The following is a 19,937-nucleotide window of genomic DNA, read 5'->3' as shown; positions in this document are numbered from 1 at the left end:
TCAGTTCAGAATGGTCCATGACTGTAATCGCGTCGCTTTGGGGGGAACGTTGTGTGAGAGTTTTGCAATAAAAATACACTCAATTCACTGTTTTTTGCCTTCCGCCCCCATTCTTTAGGAAAAACTTTTCTATTTTCATACACTTTTTTCGCCCCAACACCCATGTAGGTGATTGTCTCCGTAGTTCTAAAGCCCAAAGTGGAAAAAGGGAGTGGTATAGAGAGAAATACGGTGCTATTCTTGATAGCTTCAATGCCATTAGTTTTTAACTCTCAGTTCGCAACGGAGGTAGTAATTTGTGTGCCGACATAACATGGAATTATGTAACACAGTCCTGTGTACCACTGATGGCCTAAATATCATCTCCCAATACGAAATACAGTGAAATATACTTTTCCTTATTAAAACTTGTGCCCGTCGAAGCATTTACATTCTATCAAAATGCACACGAAATAAAATCATTTATATTTCCGGTCAATAATGATGAAAGTTTACCTGCTCAATTATAGGTAAAATTATCGCGAATTGCTTTTAATAAAAAAAAATAACATTAATATGTAGGTATGTTTTACCACAAAAACGTTTAATAAATTGTCGGATATCAATTTATATGTTATCCATCTATGTTTAAACATTTTCTTTTGGTTCATACCTTTTGTGTCGAGTGAGGTAGAATTTTAAAATTTTAACATTGATAAAAGGTGTGTCAGGGAGCAGTTAGGTAGTGGCGAGCATATTTTAAATGGACCTTAGACAATATTTTTTTACCTCTACTAGGGCGCATGGATATCAAAAATTTTGTTTGGGTGAAAATACACCTAGAGAAAAAAGGAAAAGAAATATAAGAAATTACAGTGAATAAGAAAATTTTTTTTAAGGATTTCCCTTTATTTTAAAGAACACAAGACAGGTTGTTTATCGTAGAAACTGAGTTTTTTTCCCTTTAAACTTCTAGGCTCAATTACATTTTAATTACAAGAAAATATAGCCACTGATAAAACCACCAAGTTTTATTGTTTTAAATTTCTTCCTTTTTTGCAATTATTTTTTTTTATTATTCTAATTGCTATCACTACATTTATGTCTACCCAACATAATTTTTCTGTAGATTTAATGTTCTCTGAAGCTTTAATTCATCTCATTAGCTCATACCAAGCACCCACGCAATTATATGCAAAATATGTCACATTCAGTTGATTTATGTAACCCATTTCAGGGTTTTTTTTTGGTCTATTCATATCCCCCTGCGACAGTGAGCACAGGATTCAAGGATAATAATATTTAATTAAAAATTTTGAACTCCATGTGTATACTTTTACATAACAGTGCAGAAAATGGAATACAAATTATTTTTATCTTGTGATAATTATGCACGCACATTTTTTTTAAAGAATAGTGAGTGCAAAATGAGAAAACACGAATGCGTCTCCAATGTGTAATTCAGCGTGACAGGATTAAGGTGATTTAGTTTATTGGAGCATCAGCAGTGCAATTGTAGGTGGTGGTTGATGCAACTACAGCATAATATGTGGAATATTTCATCACCAACTCATTCGGAATCTATGCTAATTGACAATACATATTATTGTGACTATGGAATGGTCAAGAGCAAATTTTATTTGGGTATGAAAATACATATTCAAAATAGGTGCAATACGGCATAGCGAATCACTCTGGAGGGACCAGAACCTCCCTGGCTGCAAGGCCCCCTCAAAGCCGCATTCTTGGGGGCCACGGGTGTTGGAAAAACAAGTCTCCTGCAGGTAAATAGAACTCTCTTCAATATACCTAATGGAAGTAACAAACTTTCGAAATAATTCTTAAACTTCGAAATTGATTAACTTCCTTCATTTCCTCTATGGGATTTATCCTGGATAAATAAAACTAAAAATTACTTTTCTTCGCTGTTTTCCAATATAGAAATTCCGTTCATAAATAATTTAATATATGAAGTCAGTAAATTTTTATGATATTCCCCTTACACTCTTAATTCCTACAAAACCCCATCATATAAGTACATTATATGGTTCTCATATAAAAGACGATAAAATCTAAATAAAAAATCTAACCAAGATTCTTGTAATTTATTTCTTTCATTCTTCATCACTCCAGCAATTCTTCAAACATGATTTTTCTGTGTGTCACATTGCGACAGGACGCAGAAATACCTACAAAAGCTGTGTGGTGTGTGATACAAGCATTCGCGAGCTGATAGTATTTGATATTCCAACCCCCGTAAGTACCTGCTCCATTCATTGAATCAAATACATTTTTTGTAAAAAACGCGAGTTTTTCGCGATTTGATTTTATCTCATGGCAGTATGTTTTCCTGAGGAAGAATTTTATTTTCATTGAAAGTTTGGAAAAATCAATATCAGCGACTAAATATAACGTGATTAATATAGAAATGAATTCATTTGAATCTCTGATTAAACATTGTAGTTTGGATTGGTAAATATTATGAACTTTATTTAAAAATTATTTAATTCTTTTATATCTAAATTTCCTGCAGAAACGCTTTCCAACCGATAGTATAATGGAATTTAATAACGGCTATTTAGGCTTAAGAAATGTTCATGCTTATGTCTTGGTCTTTGACATGGGCAATCTGGATACATTTCAGGTGAGAATCAAGTCTTTATGAATTCTTGTTTTTAAAGCCCCTCATCACATCCTTTTGCATTTCTTTAGTATTGCAGATCGATGCGAGATCAAATACTGGAAAGCTTCAGTCATCGTGATTTTAGCATTATGGTAGTTGGTAACAAATTTGATTTAATCGCCGAGACAAATCCCCATACCCAGGTGAGTATCAATATTTATGTTCTCCTTATAGCGGTAATATATTATGTAAACACACCATCACGATCTATTTGTCATCTCAATCGATAGCACTGTTTATTTAATTAATTATTTCCCTTATATTGGTAAACTTGAGAAGATGTGTTCAGCTCGTTGCTAAATGATTATATTTTCTAATATCTAATAAATTTTTGTATTTTCAAATATCGCTCAGTTCATACGATATAATATTTTACCTATAGCACGTCTATTTTTATATTTCATGTAGGAACTAAAGGATATTTCAACACTTGTACGGAAACACTGGAGGTGTGGCTACGTGGAATGTTCTGCCAAGTAAATATACATAACAGTTGATTTTTCCCACCTTCCATAATTAATCTCACTCCAACATTTTAGATTCAACTACAAGGTGGGTGATGTTTTTCGAGAACTCATGGGTTGCACCGTAACTGGTGGATCGATCGGCAACGATTACATACAATCGTCTCGTGGAAGAAGCAAATGTAATATTCTGTAAGGAATATATACCTTCAGAATAGTAAAAAAAAAAACACAAGCTCAAAAAAAACTTACAAAAACCAAATAGTAATGATACTAGTAGTTTAGTTCAGTTCATTTTGTTCCTCTTCTAATATTAATTAAAGAAGAAAATGCATTATTATTAGTCATGGCATGTACCTGCTTTTAGCTATGACTTCCCATGGGAATGATGATCCAATAATCCCTAAACTTTCATTGCAACATCTCGTTGGTTTGCAATACATAGCTTAGAAGTAGACACATGCCATGACTAACGTGAACAGATCAATAATACCTGTCTTCTTTATAAATAATTAATAGAAAAAAAGAAGATACAAAATAAAGGCAGTTAGACCCATTTAGAACAGCTTTTAAATGAGAAAATTTGCTGTAGATATTCTTTGAGTAAATTGTACAAGAACTCGACAGCCAGAACAACATTATAGGCGCAGTTACACTACTAAAATTCTATAGGTAGCTATTTTTTTTTAGTTACGCATTTTGCATCCTTCACTACCTACCTATATTACATAATGTATGTTTCAGTTAAGAAAAAAATATTAATGAGTATATTAGTAAAAAACAAAATATACAAGTTGTTTAAAATGCGATAGAGTGATTGACTTTTTTCTTAACTGATATACATATAGTAGTGTTAATTCTACACCTTAGAACAAGAGGAAGAAAATAGTAAAAAAAAATCATTATATTGTTTATACAAAAATATAAAATAGTGCTATGTAATATTTGCATAACATTGAATTATAAGATTTGGATGATGAGTGTACTTTTCGTAAAAAGCCTCGAGAGGGGAAAATACGCAACATTCATGAAAAATACAATAATTACTGAATAGTTTTAGATTATAAAGTTTGACAAAAAAATTATATGAGATTTATGAAGTAGTTTAATCAAAAAACTATCTTCGCATTTAGATTTAGTGTGATCCAGATTCTGTAATGTGTTTGCCAACGTGACAAGATCAAAATCTGGATCTAAAAAATTGGTAATGCTGATAGAAGTTGGATAAATTGTTTAAGAAAAAAAACACTTGTTGAATTTTTATGTGATAATTTACTACAAAGAAAAAATAAATGATTACTTGATGATGGGCAATAAATTGATAAAAAGGGGCTCATATATGAACGCACAAATTGCTCCAAAAAAATTGTGAAAAATATACCATAAACCCCACCGGAAAATGTTCATTCAAAAAGTATTAGAGTTTAAAAAAATATATTGCAATTAGGAACATCAATGAATGAAACATGAATAACTCTTTTTCTTACAAAATGTACGTAATCTATCTTTTATTTTATACACTCTTGTATACTTACATTAACTTCATTTCAAATCTATAGCACCATAAAGTCGCCACTTTGCCTTCACACATTTAGGTTGGTGCTTATAACGTCTGTATATAATCTAAATGGGTGCCCAAATCCATGTAGGTTTATCCAGAGACTTTTCATTTGCTTCCAGAAGAAAAAATATACATACATAGATATGAAGAAAATATCTACAACATTTTATAGCCCCCGTCTCAAAAAAAAACTCTAAGAGCTGTATTATATACATATAGTAATCCATCGATTTATGCAATGTCCTCTAAATTCCGTCACCTACATCTCACCCCATAAAACTTTACCACATAAAACATTTATACTTCTGCATTTTCTGCAAAATAACGTCTCGTCCTTCTTCCGCCACCCACTTGTCCGTATGGTAAAATGGTAAAGAGATAGCGTATTCACATTAATAAACTGAACTGCACCGAAAACTGTATAGAATACCAACTAATTACCAGGAAAATTTTTCCCTTAATTATCTCCATAGCCCCTTACAATTCTACTCAAAAGCCATGTTTTATTTAACAAATATGTAGGTATATATTTCAAATATATACATAGATGCCTTATAGAATATTGTTTCATTTCTAAATATATATGTTGTATATTAAAGAATGTAATATTTCTTCCGTTTGTACGCCAGAAACCCCAATTAATTTCCAAAATTTGGGCAAATGAGATATTTTTGAGAAACTTAAGATGGTTTTATGGTTTAATGATAAACCTAATTAGGACTAATTTTCAATCAAAAATACAATTTTCAGGAAAACTCAGCACATCAACTTTAAAAATAGTTGACAAACTTTTATATGTTTATCATCTCTCAGTCAGCTTCATGGATTCTTTTCTACTTGAACTTTACAACAAATTTCGTGGCTTTTAAGGATCTTCGAAAGAAAAAAAGTCGAAGCCTTAGAAAAAAAAAGAGAAACAGAAAATTCAAAATATATTCATGTATTAAAATAAGTTTCAAGCAAAGCTAAAATATATTTTCAAACATTTCAATATACAATGTAGATACAAACAAGAGATAGCATTAGAAACAGAAACGTAAGAGTTGAATTGATTATTTTGCAAAAAAAGTAGTTATAACCAAATGTAAATAGCAAAAATGCTTAAAAATGAAAATTTTAGACATACAAAATAGAGCTATTTTAATTATCTCACCATTTCCAACTAAATTTTGGACATAAAATCAATAAGTTGTAATAATTTGAACAATTAGGTTCCAATCACTTTGATACTTTAACTGACTCATTGTTATCCTTCTTCCTTTATTGATGATCATGAGAAGCAAAACAGCTGAAGAAATTTAAACTTTCTTTCTTCCCCACACTTTTCAAGAAAATTGTTTTTAACTAGTGAAGAAATCAATAAGCCACGTCAACAGATTGAATTATTTAGTCCTATTGACGGATTGAATGGAAAAAGAATTGTTAAAAAGAATTTTCTTCATTTTCATTTTTTTTTTTCTTATTATTATTTTTCCTTCTTTTTATTACTAGAAAGCAATAAATATTAATACAAAAAAAACAATGTACCCAACATGTGTTATTTACGCATTATTGCAAAAAAGAAAAATAAATGATTGTTGCAATAAGAAATTGTCATTGATTGCCAACGTTTTTTTTTCAACTCCTATATGAAATCATTCTTTTCCACTTTCCAAAAATTTCCCAATAGAAGAATGTATATATTTTAATTTAATTGCAAAACAGAGGGATTTAATGCGTATGTTACCTTTATATCGTGTAGGAAGTTTTATAGCTCTCACTTGCAGTGTTCAAGAATTATAAAATTAACTGTGAGGTTCTTAAAACCTTTAAAAACCCAACAGCGTTGCATTAAGAATTGAATTGATTCATCAGTTAATTGCTCCAATTGTGCTTATCCGAGTTTAAGTCAGATCAGATGTGAGGGATTTTGTGTCTATACGTACAGCTATGCATTTCAACACCGTTGATCCGATCGCGATGAAATTTGGTACAGAGTCTACTGGCACCAAGCGATTGTCACCAACGATATTCATTTTTTCTCCAGAGCTCTCCCAGATGTAGCCCCCATGTAATTTTCATGCTTTTTTGACTACTTTTTGAATTTGGCGCCATAAATGTAGCTTCAAAATATATAATACGAGGTAAATTGTCGCTTCGCTCCAATTTACCTCGCCCCGCTTCGCGGGGATTTTTTGCGCTTCGCGCAAATTTTATATAGAGAAAATAATTGAGATGAAAAAAGTCCAATAGAAAATGTATTCGTTGGTAACAATCGCCTGGTATCAGGAGTCTCTGTACCAAATTTCATCACGATCGGACCAACGGTGTAGAAATGCATAGATGAACAGGAACGAAATTTTAGAGAGACCTTTCTTTATTATATAGATAACATTTTACATTAAATACGAGACTATTTTTTGCGCTAGTAACGATCTGGTGTAAAAAATTAGATTTATATTAGAAACGTATTTTAATCAAATTCAAATAATCGCCACTAGACTTCTCTAACGTCTCGATATAATATCGATTTTATAAAGCTTCATAATTTCATGAAAAATATGTAACTATTGAAATTTTAATAGACTCTTGTCTTGTATAAAATAAATTAAAAGTAGTCATTTCTTATATTCTATCGGTTACTTACAAGAAACAAAAGACTCTCAGTGAAAAAACGGCTAAAGGACTTTATCAATTTTTGTATGAGAAAACCTTGGAGTTTTCTTCGAATGAATCACAAAAGAATAAGAAATCGCAAAACTAACTTCTCATTTTCCACTCTGAGATCAGCTAAAAAAAATCAGCAAAGATTTGTTTGAAAATTTAAAGAATGACGTCATTTTGTGATCTTTTTGTAAAAAAGTTTTTTGGAATTCTTCAATATCCCAAATCTTATGCTATGCTTATGACTTTAATTTCAGTAATTTTCACGAAACTTTCTGAAATTTATATATAAAATAAACCCTATTAATCATCGAAATAATCATCGATACCACCAACGCACACAAGCATATTTTTCTCATATAAATTGAGAAAAAGGGTAAGTATTAGTGACAAGTCTGTCATTGTGGAAGGTCAAATTATTAACAGTGGAAACACAGATCCCAAAAATTTCTTATCAGTTTTGCAAATTTCTACTACAAGAGCACACGGGCTCCAGTAAAAGTTACGCAGAATTTTCATTCAGCATCATCCTCAGTGAGTATTTCACATTGATTTCATATATTTCCAATAGTTTTCACAAATTTTCATTGAAGACGAGGCTTTTCGGTGAATTTCTCAATATGAATGAAGATTTACGTAAACTAGGCGTGAAAGGATTTTAATTGAGGAAAAATACGTTTTTTATGAATTCCCTACCGTCCTTATGGAACTTATGAGTTGATAAAGTTAACCAAATGTCGGAAAACATTCTTATCTGTATTTTCTTGAATTTTGCTGACAACCACAAAATTGTACCTCTATGTGACCTTTACGATTACATATTTTTAAGTACATTTTAGTAAAGAAATTTCGCCTCTTCAAACCAATATTTCGTTGTCACAACTTTCATTTTCAACGACGATATAAGTAGAAAGCGAATTTTATTCATTGCACCTCGGCTTATTTTTAATTATCACTCTCCAATGACCTTTTTCAAGATCACCAAGACTAACACGAGGTGAACCTTAGAATAGCGATATGTTATTCTAGAAAAAAAATGAAAACGTCATGGGTTCAAGCTACAGTCTCTTATCCTAAAATTAAATACTACTGCACTTCGAATATTCTATAGACGATTTCTGTGCTTGTTTGAGTCCAATATGACGTTGCTGTTTGACTAGGAAGTCTCGGACTACCTGTGTATATGTACCTGTTTGAAAGAAATTTTTCTTGAAGGTCAAATCAAAGAAGAATACCTTCTTTATTAAAAAAAAAATCAATAATTCACAGATGTACCATAATGGAAAAATTTATTACATTTCACGTGCTAGGCTGATTTTCTTGTTTTTGTACTACATATTTCTCTAAATTTGCATTCTCTTATCTTTAGCCGGAATGACCGGAAATCTTGGAGTTTTATTTTAAGCTGTCGCCACGACACAGTCAGATTGGTTACCATGCCACGTACATACCCCCAAAATCAACCAATCCACTCATGACGGATCTCGAAGAGTCTTAACACACATAAAAATAGCCAGAAAGGTCAACTGGTGTTATCAAATTAATTTCTGCAAAATTAAGTCTATATAGACAGCTCATTCATTTATTTTTTCAACTATTTTTTAGTCGTTAGTTTTTTTAATCATAACGTGATGCAAAAAACAAATATTTTATGCAATTTAACACGGAAATAATCAAGATTTTTTTACTCCTGAAGTATTATGATGAAATATCTGATTTCATCACAATTGAGAAAATTTAATTGACAAAGCAAGCAGCTTTTATGATTTTGTCTTCTTACTTTTGCAGAAATAGAAAAATATTTTTCCTTAAACTTTTTTACTTAAAGTAAGTAATTTAATTTTTCCGGGTTAAACAGAAACTGAAAAGCATTTTAGATCTGTATACTTTGTCGTTTACGCCCTGTACAAGTGGCCCCCGGGCACACGTGAACAAATAGCAACAATATTCTTTTATAGCAGGGAATACTGAAGCTCGCTATCAAACTAATTTAGGAAAATAAACAATTTTTTAGTTACCTACTTGATATTTTATTCAACGATATTACAGATTTGAAGAATTCTTAGATCGAATATTAATTATTTTTTAACTCTTTTCCAGAAAACTAAACTGATAAAATGACTACCTATTTCAACTACCCATCGAAGGAGGTTCAGGATGAACTCAGGAGGATAGCTCAAGCAATTGTAGCTCCTGGAAAGGGCATCCTTGCTGCTGATGAATCTGTTGGAACCATGGGCAAGCGTTTAGCTGTAAGTTTAGCACATAAAATAAATTTCTACTTTTTTCAAATTAAATTAATTCTTAATTTTTTGTTCTTAAGGACATTGGTATGGAGAACTCCGATGATGCTCGTCGTCAATACCGTCAGCTGCTCTTTACCGCCGACGACAAACTGTCTGAGAACATCTCAGGTGTTATTCTCTTCCACGAGACTCTGTACCAGAAGGCTGACGATGGAACTCCATTTGTTGATCTGCTGAAACGTAAAGGAATTATTCCCGGAATTAAGGTGGACAAAGGCGTCGTTGACTTGTACGGATCTGAAGGCGAATGCACAACTCAAGGTAAAACTTTTTTTTTTTTTTCAACTATAAATTTTACGTATTTAACAGATTCGACAAATCTTGAATTAATCTTTATTTAATATCCACCATAATTTTTTTTTAAGTTAAAAATCGAAAGTCAATCATAACGCGTCCAGTTATAAGAGTTGGTGTCCCACAACGTGTAAAAGTTTGTTTATGCGTTGTAATTTAATTTCTGAGTTGTATATTAGTAGGCAAAATTGATTTTTTTGTGAAAATCAGTAATTTGATGCATAAAAACGATCATATCTCCGGTTCTATAACACCTACAGAAATTTCTTGACTAGTTTTGGAAAGGTCTTGAAATAATCTGTAATTTGATATATATCACAATGATTTTCAAGGTCACCTCTAAAACACAAAATGGCGGTTTTTCATTTCACCAAAACAGTTTTTGGCATTTTTCGTCCTGAAGGAATGGTTCTGGAGATTTCTGATGTTCTAGAAAGTTGTAGAGAATTGCAAAACCTTTAATTTGATACCAAGTTGAGCGAAATCGGACAAGCCGTTCAGGAGATATGGAGCTTAGAACTTTTCAAATTCAAGAATTTTTCAAATGGCTATATCTTCTAAACGGCGACATAGATTTTCTTCATTTTTGGACTGGTGAAAGATATTGAATCAGGCTACAACATATCAAAATTTAAAAGATTTGCCTAATGGGGATTTGGAGATATTGCCCCTTAAATTTAGGAAATTTTTGTTTTTGATTTTAGCGCCTCTTGCGGACATTTTTGGAACTTGGAATGTTCTAGATAGTTGTAGGGCTTCTTGAAACCTTTCATTTGATAACAAGATGATCAAAATCGGCCAAGCCGTTCTCGAGTTATATCGAAAAAACACTTTTTGCTTTAGGCCGCCATATTTGCTAAACCGCTTGACCGATTTTCAAGTATGAATTATCGATGAAAATGTCTCACTGAGTTCTACAACATACTAAAATTTCAGACCTCTAGCTGTAAGGGAACTGATTGACGGTATTTCAAAATGGCGGACGGCGGCCATCTTGGAATTTGAAAATGCGAAAAAATGAAATTTTACACCCACATTTCTATAGAAAACTTCAAACCTGAAGTCTCTATCTGTTACCGTTCCCGAGATATAAGGCAAAGTTTGGAGTCCCGGACGGCAGGCCGGCAGGACGGCAGGCCGGCCGGATCAAAAATTTTCCACCACCAGTTTTGGAATGTGGGTTGTCTAAAACGTGCTCATACCAAGTTTGAGCCCGATCTGAGGTGGTCGGAAAATCCGACGATTACAATACTTGGTGTTGGCCACGAAGTGGAACACCAACTAATTGCACATTAATCATCGTGTGTCAGGAATGTGGGTGAAATAACCCACTTTACATTGAAATCGCGATGGTGTCTTTATATTATTTTGAGTACACACTTCTCAGAAATTTTATTTCGGTCAGTGATGGACGTAATGAGAGTCACTTAGAACACTTACCTATTGCCATTCTTGCGACATACTTACAACAATTGCGTATGAACAAAAAATTCAATTATTGGAGGATGTAAATTATGTATTCAGTTCACACTAAACCAGCTTACTTGAAGCACCGTGCGTCTTCCGAATCGAAAAGGCCCACATAGTCTGGTAGATCAACTAAAAAAAAGAGCCTCTCCTTTATACCTCTTTGTCATTTTCACGTGTAGTCAGAATTTGCAATACGCGCGTGTATCTACCTTTAAAGTGACGCAATCAATCGTCACATCTCTCATACGCATTTCTTTTATTTGTTAAACTTGACTGTAACATCTAAAATATCGTGCGTCAACAAATCACGTAAAAATAATCAAATATTCTACATATTCCTAATCACGTGTTATATTTAATTATTTCGTGTATTGTATTTAATGGACAACATTTGAATTGTCCATATTTCCCATTAAATATGATAATTGTCGTTTATAAATGAAACGAAATCAATACGCTGGCGGAAGACCTTTCGAGGCTATCAAATAAGTTAAAATGTTGTTGAAGATAGATCGCTAATTAGATGCTATTTACCATGCTGATAATTGCCTAAAATACAACTCTATCTGATTTCGTTCTAAAGGGCTTTTTTGTAGAATTTATAGAGAAATTTCCAAAAATGGAAAATTATGATCTGAAACTCCCATATAAAAATAAAAACGTAAATATTTTTCGAGAAAGTACTGCGTATGTCATCCACGTGGAATATCAACTAATTGCAGTATATTCTTCTAAAAATATCTCACATCTCACAGTAAAAGTCTATTGATAATAATTTATTAATCACACAACCGCACGATGCGTACTGCAATCATGAAAATGGAAAACCTATGATTTTATTGAATGAAAGTAACTGGTGTATTGCTATAATACATTCAACTCCCTTCATTTTGATTCCTGACGCAAAGCTTAGTGAAGACGGGTATGCTATTCTTGGAAGAGATTTAGAATAACTCACCTTTTGCTTACAAAATGCACACGGCTTTCACATACGGAAGCAAATGAGAAATACAAACAAACCAACACTAGGACGAACTTTTGCGTATTATCCCAACAAAAGATTTTCTTTTTAGAATCTTCCGGTCACACCAAAACAACATAAAATTTTCTTTAGATGATAAACATCAATTTCTACTCATACCAAGTTTAGGCCGCATTCGATAGTTTTATGCTTTGAAAGGTACACATGAGTTGTGTTCTGAAAGTCACACCGCTCACTGCATTTTATTGTGCGACATTTTGAATGGGAAAAGTCTGAAACAGATAAAAACGGAATCTTTGCATAGATATATAATAGATTGATAAACATGAGAGAGAAAAAATGCCTATAAATAAAATATGTTTGACTCACAATGAGTGTTGTCACAAAAATCAAAGCATTAAATTGTTTTGTTATACTTTCAAGGAGAAACATTGCATGAAGGGCATCTCATACATTCAGTTCAATTCCCCAGATTGTGAACGCATGCGGTGGTTTTTCAATTAATGAATTTAGTGGTTTGTGGAGAATATTTCTCCGAATTCTTGTACAAACTATTAAAAAAAAATTGCGGATAATTTTATTGTTTCCTTAAAAAAAATTTCAAAGTTTTCCAGTAAAATTGAAACAGAATTTTGCCCATTTCGATATGGCCAGATTTTCCGTTGATTACAGTACTTGGTGTATTTTTTTTTGCAAATAACCCATTAATACCATCTCAATTTCACTAATATCGTGAAGCGTTTGGATTGTAAATTATATGGTATAGAGAGACTATATATGTATTAAGGCTTTAATTTTAACTCATTCTCACATGTTTATTATTTACTTCCTTATTTACATTCTTAGTCGAGTAAATTTCGTAGAAATGCTCATTTGAAAAAAAATGAAAGATACGCTAGTAAAAAGGAAGATATCACAAAGAAACCAAGATTATTTAAAACTCAACCCACTAAGAAAATTTTAGTAAAAGTGTGCAGAAACGATATAAATGTATGAGAGGATTTGGTTGAATTCGTCTTTGTATTGTTATTCATTCATACTTTTTCTTATGATCGTCTTAAGTGCTCGAAAATCAATATTTAACTATTTCATTAAGTTACTTATAGGTGAAAATATTCTGATATTACCACTAACACAAAATAACGAAAAAAGAAATCTTTTTTTCGATTTATGTGTATCTAAAAATAAACTTTTTGTTATAATTGAGAGTATTCCCAATCGACCCATGTGTCTCATGTCCATGAATTATTTCTTCGTATCTTCTGCAGCAACAGAGATTGATTGACAATGTTACAAGGCAATAGTTCAATGAAATTAACTACATAATCTAATTTTGTAAAACAGGGATACATTGCAGAAAAAACATACCGAATATCGTTCCTGGGAAATGTGAAATTTTTACACAAAACAGACAAAGAAAAATTTTCATTTTGTTTATCATAAATGTCCCAATTGGGAAAACGGAAGCAAAAACAAAAAACCCCGTACAAAGTTAAAAGACATTAAAGATTCCCTGACTCACATGTATTTTATATACAATTCTGCACATTATGTATAAAAATATACATATATAACGAAGAGAAAGACAGATTGTGCCATGATTGTGCTGACAAATCTAATCTAAATTTATATGATTTAAATAGTTCTAAAAGATCCTCAACTACATTTTAAAGAGATGTGTTTATTTATTCTTCATTCAAAAAAAAAATAAAGAATTGATGCCAAGAAATGGACTACATACTCCCGAAATAAGAATTGTGATACAATAGCAAAGATTATCTTTATGATTTTCATATCTATAAACTGATATGAAAGATTTATAAACATATTCAGGCTAAATTGAAGCCATTAGAAAATCTAATTTTGTATACAAAGTAGCAAAATATAGACAAGAAAATGACTCACGTGTAGAAGAAGCTTAATTGAAAAATAATAATATGTAATGTAATGTTGAACATTAAATCTTCTCGTAGGTCTTGATGACTTGGGCGCACGCTGTGCACAGTACAAAAAGGATGGATGTGATTTTGCCAAATGGCGCTGTGTTCTGAAAATTGGGAAGAACACACCGAGCTACCAAGCCATTCTTGAAAATGCTAATGTATTGGCCCGCTATGCTTCCATTTGCCAATCCCAGAGAATTGTTCCAATTGTTGAGCCAGAAATCTTGCCCGATGGTGACCATGATTTGGATAGATGCCAGAAAGTGACCGAGACCGTGCTGGCGGCCGTCTACAAGGCCCTCAGTGATCACCATGTGTATCTCGAGGGGACATTGCTGAAGCCCAACATGGTGACAGCCGGCCAGAGCTGCCCTCGCAAGTACACACCACAAGAGGTTGCTCTTGCTACTGTTACAGCTCTTAGGCGCACCGTACCAGCCGCCGTGCCCGGCGTCACATTCTTGTCCGGCGGTCAGTCTGAAGAGGAGGCCTCTGTGAACTTGAATGCAATTAATCAAGTGGAACTTCTACGGCCGTGGGCACTGACATTCTCCTATGGACGTGCTCTACAGGCGTCTGTATTGCGTGCCTGGGGAGGCAAGAAAGAAAATGTCGCTGCTGGACAGGGCGAACTCCTCAAACGCGCCAAGGTCAGTAATCTTCACTCTTCTTCCTTCTCTTTAATATCCCACGAGAAAAAAAAGCCCATTCCAATTTCGAATTCGCATTTTTTCCTGCTTCTCATTCTATTATTAAAAACTACTTTTGTTTGTATACCTGCCAAATATATATCATGCACGTTTTAAAATTCTAATATGTGACGTTAGAATGAAATTATTTCTTCTTTTTTTAAGCTATTTTAAAGATGCTCTAAATTTTTTGTTCTTTTATAGTTTTTTGGCCTTTAGTTTTAATGTGGTTAAATTTTTTTTCAAAGTCGCAATAATAAAAGAAAAATTGCACATTTATGATCACAACGCAAGTTGATATACATTACGTAATCACAAATCCACGTGTTTTTCACATTAGTCTTTTTGTCATATGTCTATCATACAAGTATGTACCTATATTTAGTAAATTAACCACTAAATACCAGAATAAAAACTCATTAATAGAGAATGCTACATTGGTGCACGAAAGTCGCGCTACAGAAAAATATATCACGTACCTATTAAAGAAATTACAAGTCACCTCCAACATCATGATTTTCCTGCGAAATGCGGAAGAAGACAGCATGTTAAATGAAATTCTAATATAAAGGTTGCACACTGTCTGCAAATTTCGGATAATTGTATTTTTCTTCCTTCAATATTCAATGCATTTCGTCACTGCCGCAATAAGCGTTGGATATAAAGATAGAATTTCTTTAGAAAATATTATTTTTACAAGAGATGATATTTTAAGAGTTCTATAGAATACTAGTAAATTTTCTATAACCGTTTTTGCCCCCAATACTGTGTCACTTGCCCCACAGTTTCACGAGATTTTCCCAACGATTAAATCTGTAACAGTTGTATTTTATACAATTTTCTTTTCTTTTTAAATTCATGGTGTCAAGCAGTAAACAAATGAACCGTTAAAGATATATAACAAATCCAGGCTTAAGCATGTTAATTATGCTTAACTGTCCCATCTCTATATGTCTGAGTTTTCTTTATACATATCAGTTCAGTATTTTTTGGGTTGGGAAAATTCAATTCTTTACACCTTTTAATTTCAGTGTCAATTAAATCTTCAACTGACACTTTGGCAGTTTTATTTAATTGATTTTATCTCAATTTATCCGAAATTTTCTTCCAAGTAAATCGTGTAAATATTATGAAAATATGGAGCATTACAACATTAACTAACTCATAAAAACTCTGTCTGGTATCATTGGTCATTCCACAGCAATTATATGTAAATTCATACGCGTAGATGTTTTACCACCATTGAATTATGTAAATAATTTAATTCGACTTGCAGACTGGTGCTTTAGCGTGCTATGTACAACATATCTTATAAAAATAGTCAGTCAGTCAGTGGTAAAATTTCATCTAAACAAATTAAAAGAAAGCATAAATGAAATCTCAAACTTTGATCTTAAAACGTACCTATATAAAGATAATTTTTTGTCCAAGAAACTCAATGAGATTTTTTCTAGAATTTCATGAACATACCTTAATTGCACGATCACAGTTGGGTGTGTATATAAGATCCACAGACTTTATGGTGACCACTACTATTTTTTTTTGTACCTTCGGATCTTGTATACTTCCTTATTCAGTTGGTTTTTATTGGTTTTCACTAAATAACAAAAAATGATTTCATTGCTTTTGGCCATTTTTGTGAATCATTTCTTGCACGTTGACGGCACGATATAACACATGTATTGAGGACATTTTTTTTCCATGAACATTGCCATATATCAAATTAAATAATTGGTGAGAAAAGTCTTTGATGATGAACTATTTAAACATAGACACCCCCTTATACTCAACTTTTGTACACATACGTAGTTTATCTTATGAGAAGGAGCTATAAATAAAAGGTGGATGGGAGTTAGTCAGCTTGATGGATAAAATTCATATTTTTGTCAGTATTAACATTGAAGTTTTGTGCAAAAGATAGGTCAGTTCTATGAAAAAATATTAATATTTTTAGTTATAAAATAATTTTCCTCTGATTCCATGAAAAATATATTTCCGAGCTTTTCCGAAATCCGGATGACTAACTTTCCTCCATATCCGCTATTTAGAACACACATAAGAAACAATATTCCGGCTTAAATCGTAAATCATGGAGCTGTGAAAGAGCACAGCGTCCGCATGATATGTGTACCTTCTACACGGCGTTAATCTACGCTAGAAAATATTTTGGCTAAAAAAAATTGATTTACATTCACATAATAATTTATGTTACTTTACGTCCTACATATACAGGCAAATGGATTGGCTTGTCAAGGAAAATACGAAGCTGGTTCAATTCCCTCGTTTGCGGCTACAACAAGTCTGTTCGTTAAATCTCACGCATACTGAATACACAGAACCGATGTAATGGGGAAACAGAACGAGGAAAAGATACCGAAAATTTATTTTAAAATTCACTCTTGAGTGGATTTTATCATTAATTTGGATACCAAATTGGATTACTGGCTGGATCGGAAAATTTTTACACCTGTTACAACACACAAATTTTTCAGATTGAAAACTTGTGACAAAACTTCTACATTTTCAACACAACACAATTTATACAAGGAAGATGATACATACCAAAAACTCAAATCTGCATTCCATTGACGTATCATACACTTGCTGCCGTGTACAATTTATACATAACACAAAATACAAAAACATATTTTAGTTATATATCACGTATATAGTTGATTTTTTATTAAAACTATTTGTTTTTCTTTTTCTTGCTTGTATAATTGCTTACTTAAGTTCTTTGTTCAAAAATTTTTAAAATTTCAAAATATCCAATTGGCTCCAAATATACAAAATTTTTCTACATATAAAAAGTTGTTTTTATTTTTGTTTTGTTCGAATTGGCTATTGAATTGAATTTTCTTACAGTAAGCTTAATTTTAATGTTAAAGGACTTTAAGTTCCAACGAACCATAATAAACCCAAATATAGCCATTGCGTTTGGCGGAAATGTGGTGTTTTTAATAACCGTTAAAAAAAACTTTACAATTGAAAAAGAAATTTAAAAAAAAAAAACATTAAAATATTAAAACAAAATCTTGGACATATTTGGGTTTATTTTAGGTAAGTAAATTCCTATCCCTACCTTATCTCTTTTCCAGATCCTACCCTCTATCAATATAAGTTTTATTTCTCTTTTTTGAGAACATAAAGTTGAGCAAAGCTTAGATATAATTTTAATCAACACCCACTATCTTCGCTCTTTCAATACCTTTTGACGATTTTGGCAATGAATTATAAAGAAAAACGTGGTAGTTAAACGTGTCTTACCTAGCAATCATCAACAATGGAAGAAAATAGTTATGTTTTCGCACTTTTCTCCCGGAAACCGTTTAGTTTAACAATCAGATGATTCCTCTAACACAACTTTTATTTTCCTATTGTTATTTCAAACAAACAGGCGAACGGAGATTCATCTCTGGGCAAATATGTTGCTGGTAGCGTTGCCGGTGCAGTAGGTGATGCCACACTCTTTGTAGCTAACCATGCCTATTAGGCAGAGAATATTCGTATAATCTTCAATTTAAATCGGTTGCCAAAAATATCCGATCATCATCCCACAATGGAAATGTTTAACAATCGTCTCATCATTTTGGATTAATACCATGAAGGTAAATCGTGGTAAATCAATGTAAATAGAATTTCTTTATCATATCTATGCTTCTTTATTATTCTATTTTAGTTGACGATGAAGTTGTATTACATGGAATAATGAGATATTTCACGAGAAGTTGGTTACATTTGTGAAATAATAGTGAAGTATAAATTTTATCGGATGATTTGGAAATAAATTATTACATGATAAATATATGTATTATGGATGTAACAACAAAAAATAATATCTTGTTTTATTTTTGAAACTAATGATAGGTAAGTAAAAGAAAGTTCTGACTGTATTTGTTACGCAATCAACTTCTACCTCCGCGAAATGGTTTATCGCTTAACCCGCTCAACTCTTTCTCGTCTTATATGACCTTTATGCCACCTTTAGTTCATTGAAACTCACATTTTTTTGACGAGTTTCACATTTGCCTATTGGATGCCTAAATATCATTATCTAATACTTTAATGTGTTTAACATGTCGATCATCAGTATTACATCGAACTGAGAATCTCAAGGAAAGGCCCCTGAGTTGATTTCCTCTCCCATTTAGAGTTAGGTCCACTAATTTTTATGTTTCCAACACCAGAGACTTTTAATTAAATCCTTGAAAGATACACAACATACTTCGGAAGAGAGAAAATGTGTATTGAGCTAAATGATAAGTACACCCGGTATTAGATACATTGTCATTGTTGGAGAAAGCTCTACAGTTAACATGTTAGTTATGGCAGTTCGTATTCCACAATGTAAGAATAGTTACAGTGTTTATGTGTTGGAAATTGATTTATCAGATGAATTAAAAATGTGAAAAAATATATTTTCTTTTTTTTTAAGAAGTTTTGCTTACTAAATTCTTTATGAAAAAGTTATTCGAGTATTTAAGAGTGAAACATAATAAGAAAAGGATCTAGATCTTGACTTTCATAGCTCAGAAAACTTGATAGAATACCTGGGTTAAAATATTTCTTTTCCACAAGGAAAGCAAGGAAAGCTCCCTTAAAATTTAATCCATAGAGTCATGTTTTGAGACTTACTATTTTTCCACTTATTTGGAATACCAACTGTAAACCGTCTCCTTCAATCTTTCCTTTCCGTGAGCTTTCTAAGACGCGTCATCCTTCCGACGCATATGATAACATACGCTTCTAATTTTATAACTCATCTGACCTTATTCGCTGAAATAGTTTAATAAATGGATGATTGTGGTGTAGCAGAAAATCATAATATTAACTTTTCAACACTCTCCACTAAGAAACAGTTGTGGAATAAAGGCATTGCCCCCTCCCTAAAAATTAAAGTCACCTTAAAGTATCTGCCGTATG

At 32.2% G+C, this 19,937-nt stretch overlaps 2 protein-coding genes across 4 annotated transcripts; both read left to right on the top strand.

Moving 5' to 3' along the window:
* The first annotated feature begins 30 nt into the window (after nucleotides 1-30).
* LOC129787636 (ras-like protein family member 10B) lies at nucleotides 31-6,277 on the top strand. Its single transcript, XM_055823362.1, is given in 7 exon segments — nucleotides 31-509; nucleotides 1,217-1,763; nucleotides 2,113-2,235; nucleotides 2,513-2,623; nucleotides 2,692-2,805; nucleotides 3,071-3,138; nucleotides 3,202-6,277. Coding segments are annotated over 6 exon segments (792 nt in total). The 5' UTR covers nucleotides 31-509; nucleotides 1,217-1,508; the 3' UTR covers nucleotides 3,323-6,277.
* A 1,424-nt stretch (nucleotides 6,278-7,701) lies between these two features.
* LOC129787609 (fructose-bisphosphate aldolase) lies at nucleotides 7,702-18,850 on the top strand. Of its 3 annotated transcripts, XM_055823330.1 has the most exons (7): nucleotides 7,721-7,864; nucleotides 9,431-9,582; nucleotides 9,654-9,897; nucleotides 14,356-14,975; nucleotides 17,247-17,321; nucleotides 18,412-18,622; nucleotides 18,694-18,850. In XM_055823330.1, exons 2-6 carry the CDS (start codon nucleotides 9,448-9,450, stop codon nucleotides 18,505-18,507), a joined length of 1,170 nt encoding a protein of 389 aa, XP_055679305.1. In that variant the 5' UTR covers nucleotides 7,721-7,864; nucleotides 9,431-9,447; the 3' UTR covers nucleotides 18,508-18,622; nucleotides 18,694-18,850. The 3 variants fall into 3 exon arrangements, with proteins under 3 accessions (XP_055679303.1, XP_055679304.1, XP_055679305.1); XM_055823328.1 differs by lacking the exon at nucleotides 17,247-17,321 and having other exon boundaries at nucleotides 7,702-7,864; XM_055823329.1 differs by lacking the exons at nucleotides 18,412-18,622; nucleotides 18,694-18,850 and having other exon boundaries at nucleotides 7,710-7,864; nucleotides 17,247-17,824.
* Nucleotides 18,851-19,937: the final 1,087 nt, after the last annotated feature.

Source organism: Lutzomyia longipalpis, chromosome 1 (genome assembly GCF_024334085.1).
Source record: "Lutzomyia longipalpis isolate SR_M1_2022 chromosome 1, ASM2433408v1".
Lineage (NCBI taxonomy): Eukaryota > Metazoa > Arthropoda > Insecta > Diptera > Psychodidae > Lutzomyia > Lutzomyia longipalpis.
The sequence above is the reverse complement of the archived record's forward strand: the minus strand, read 5'-3'. Positions and strand labels throughout refer to the sequence as shown.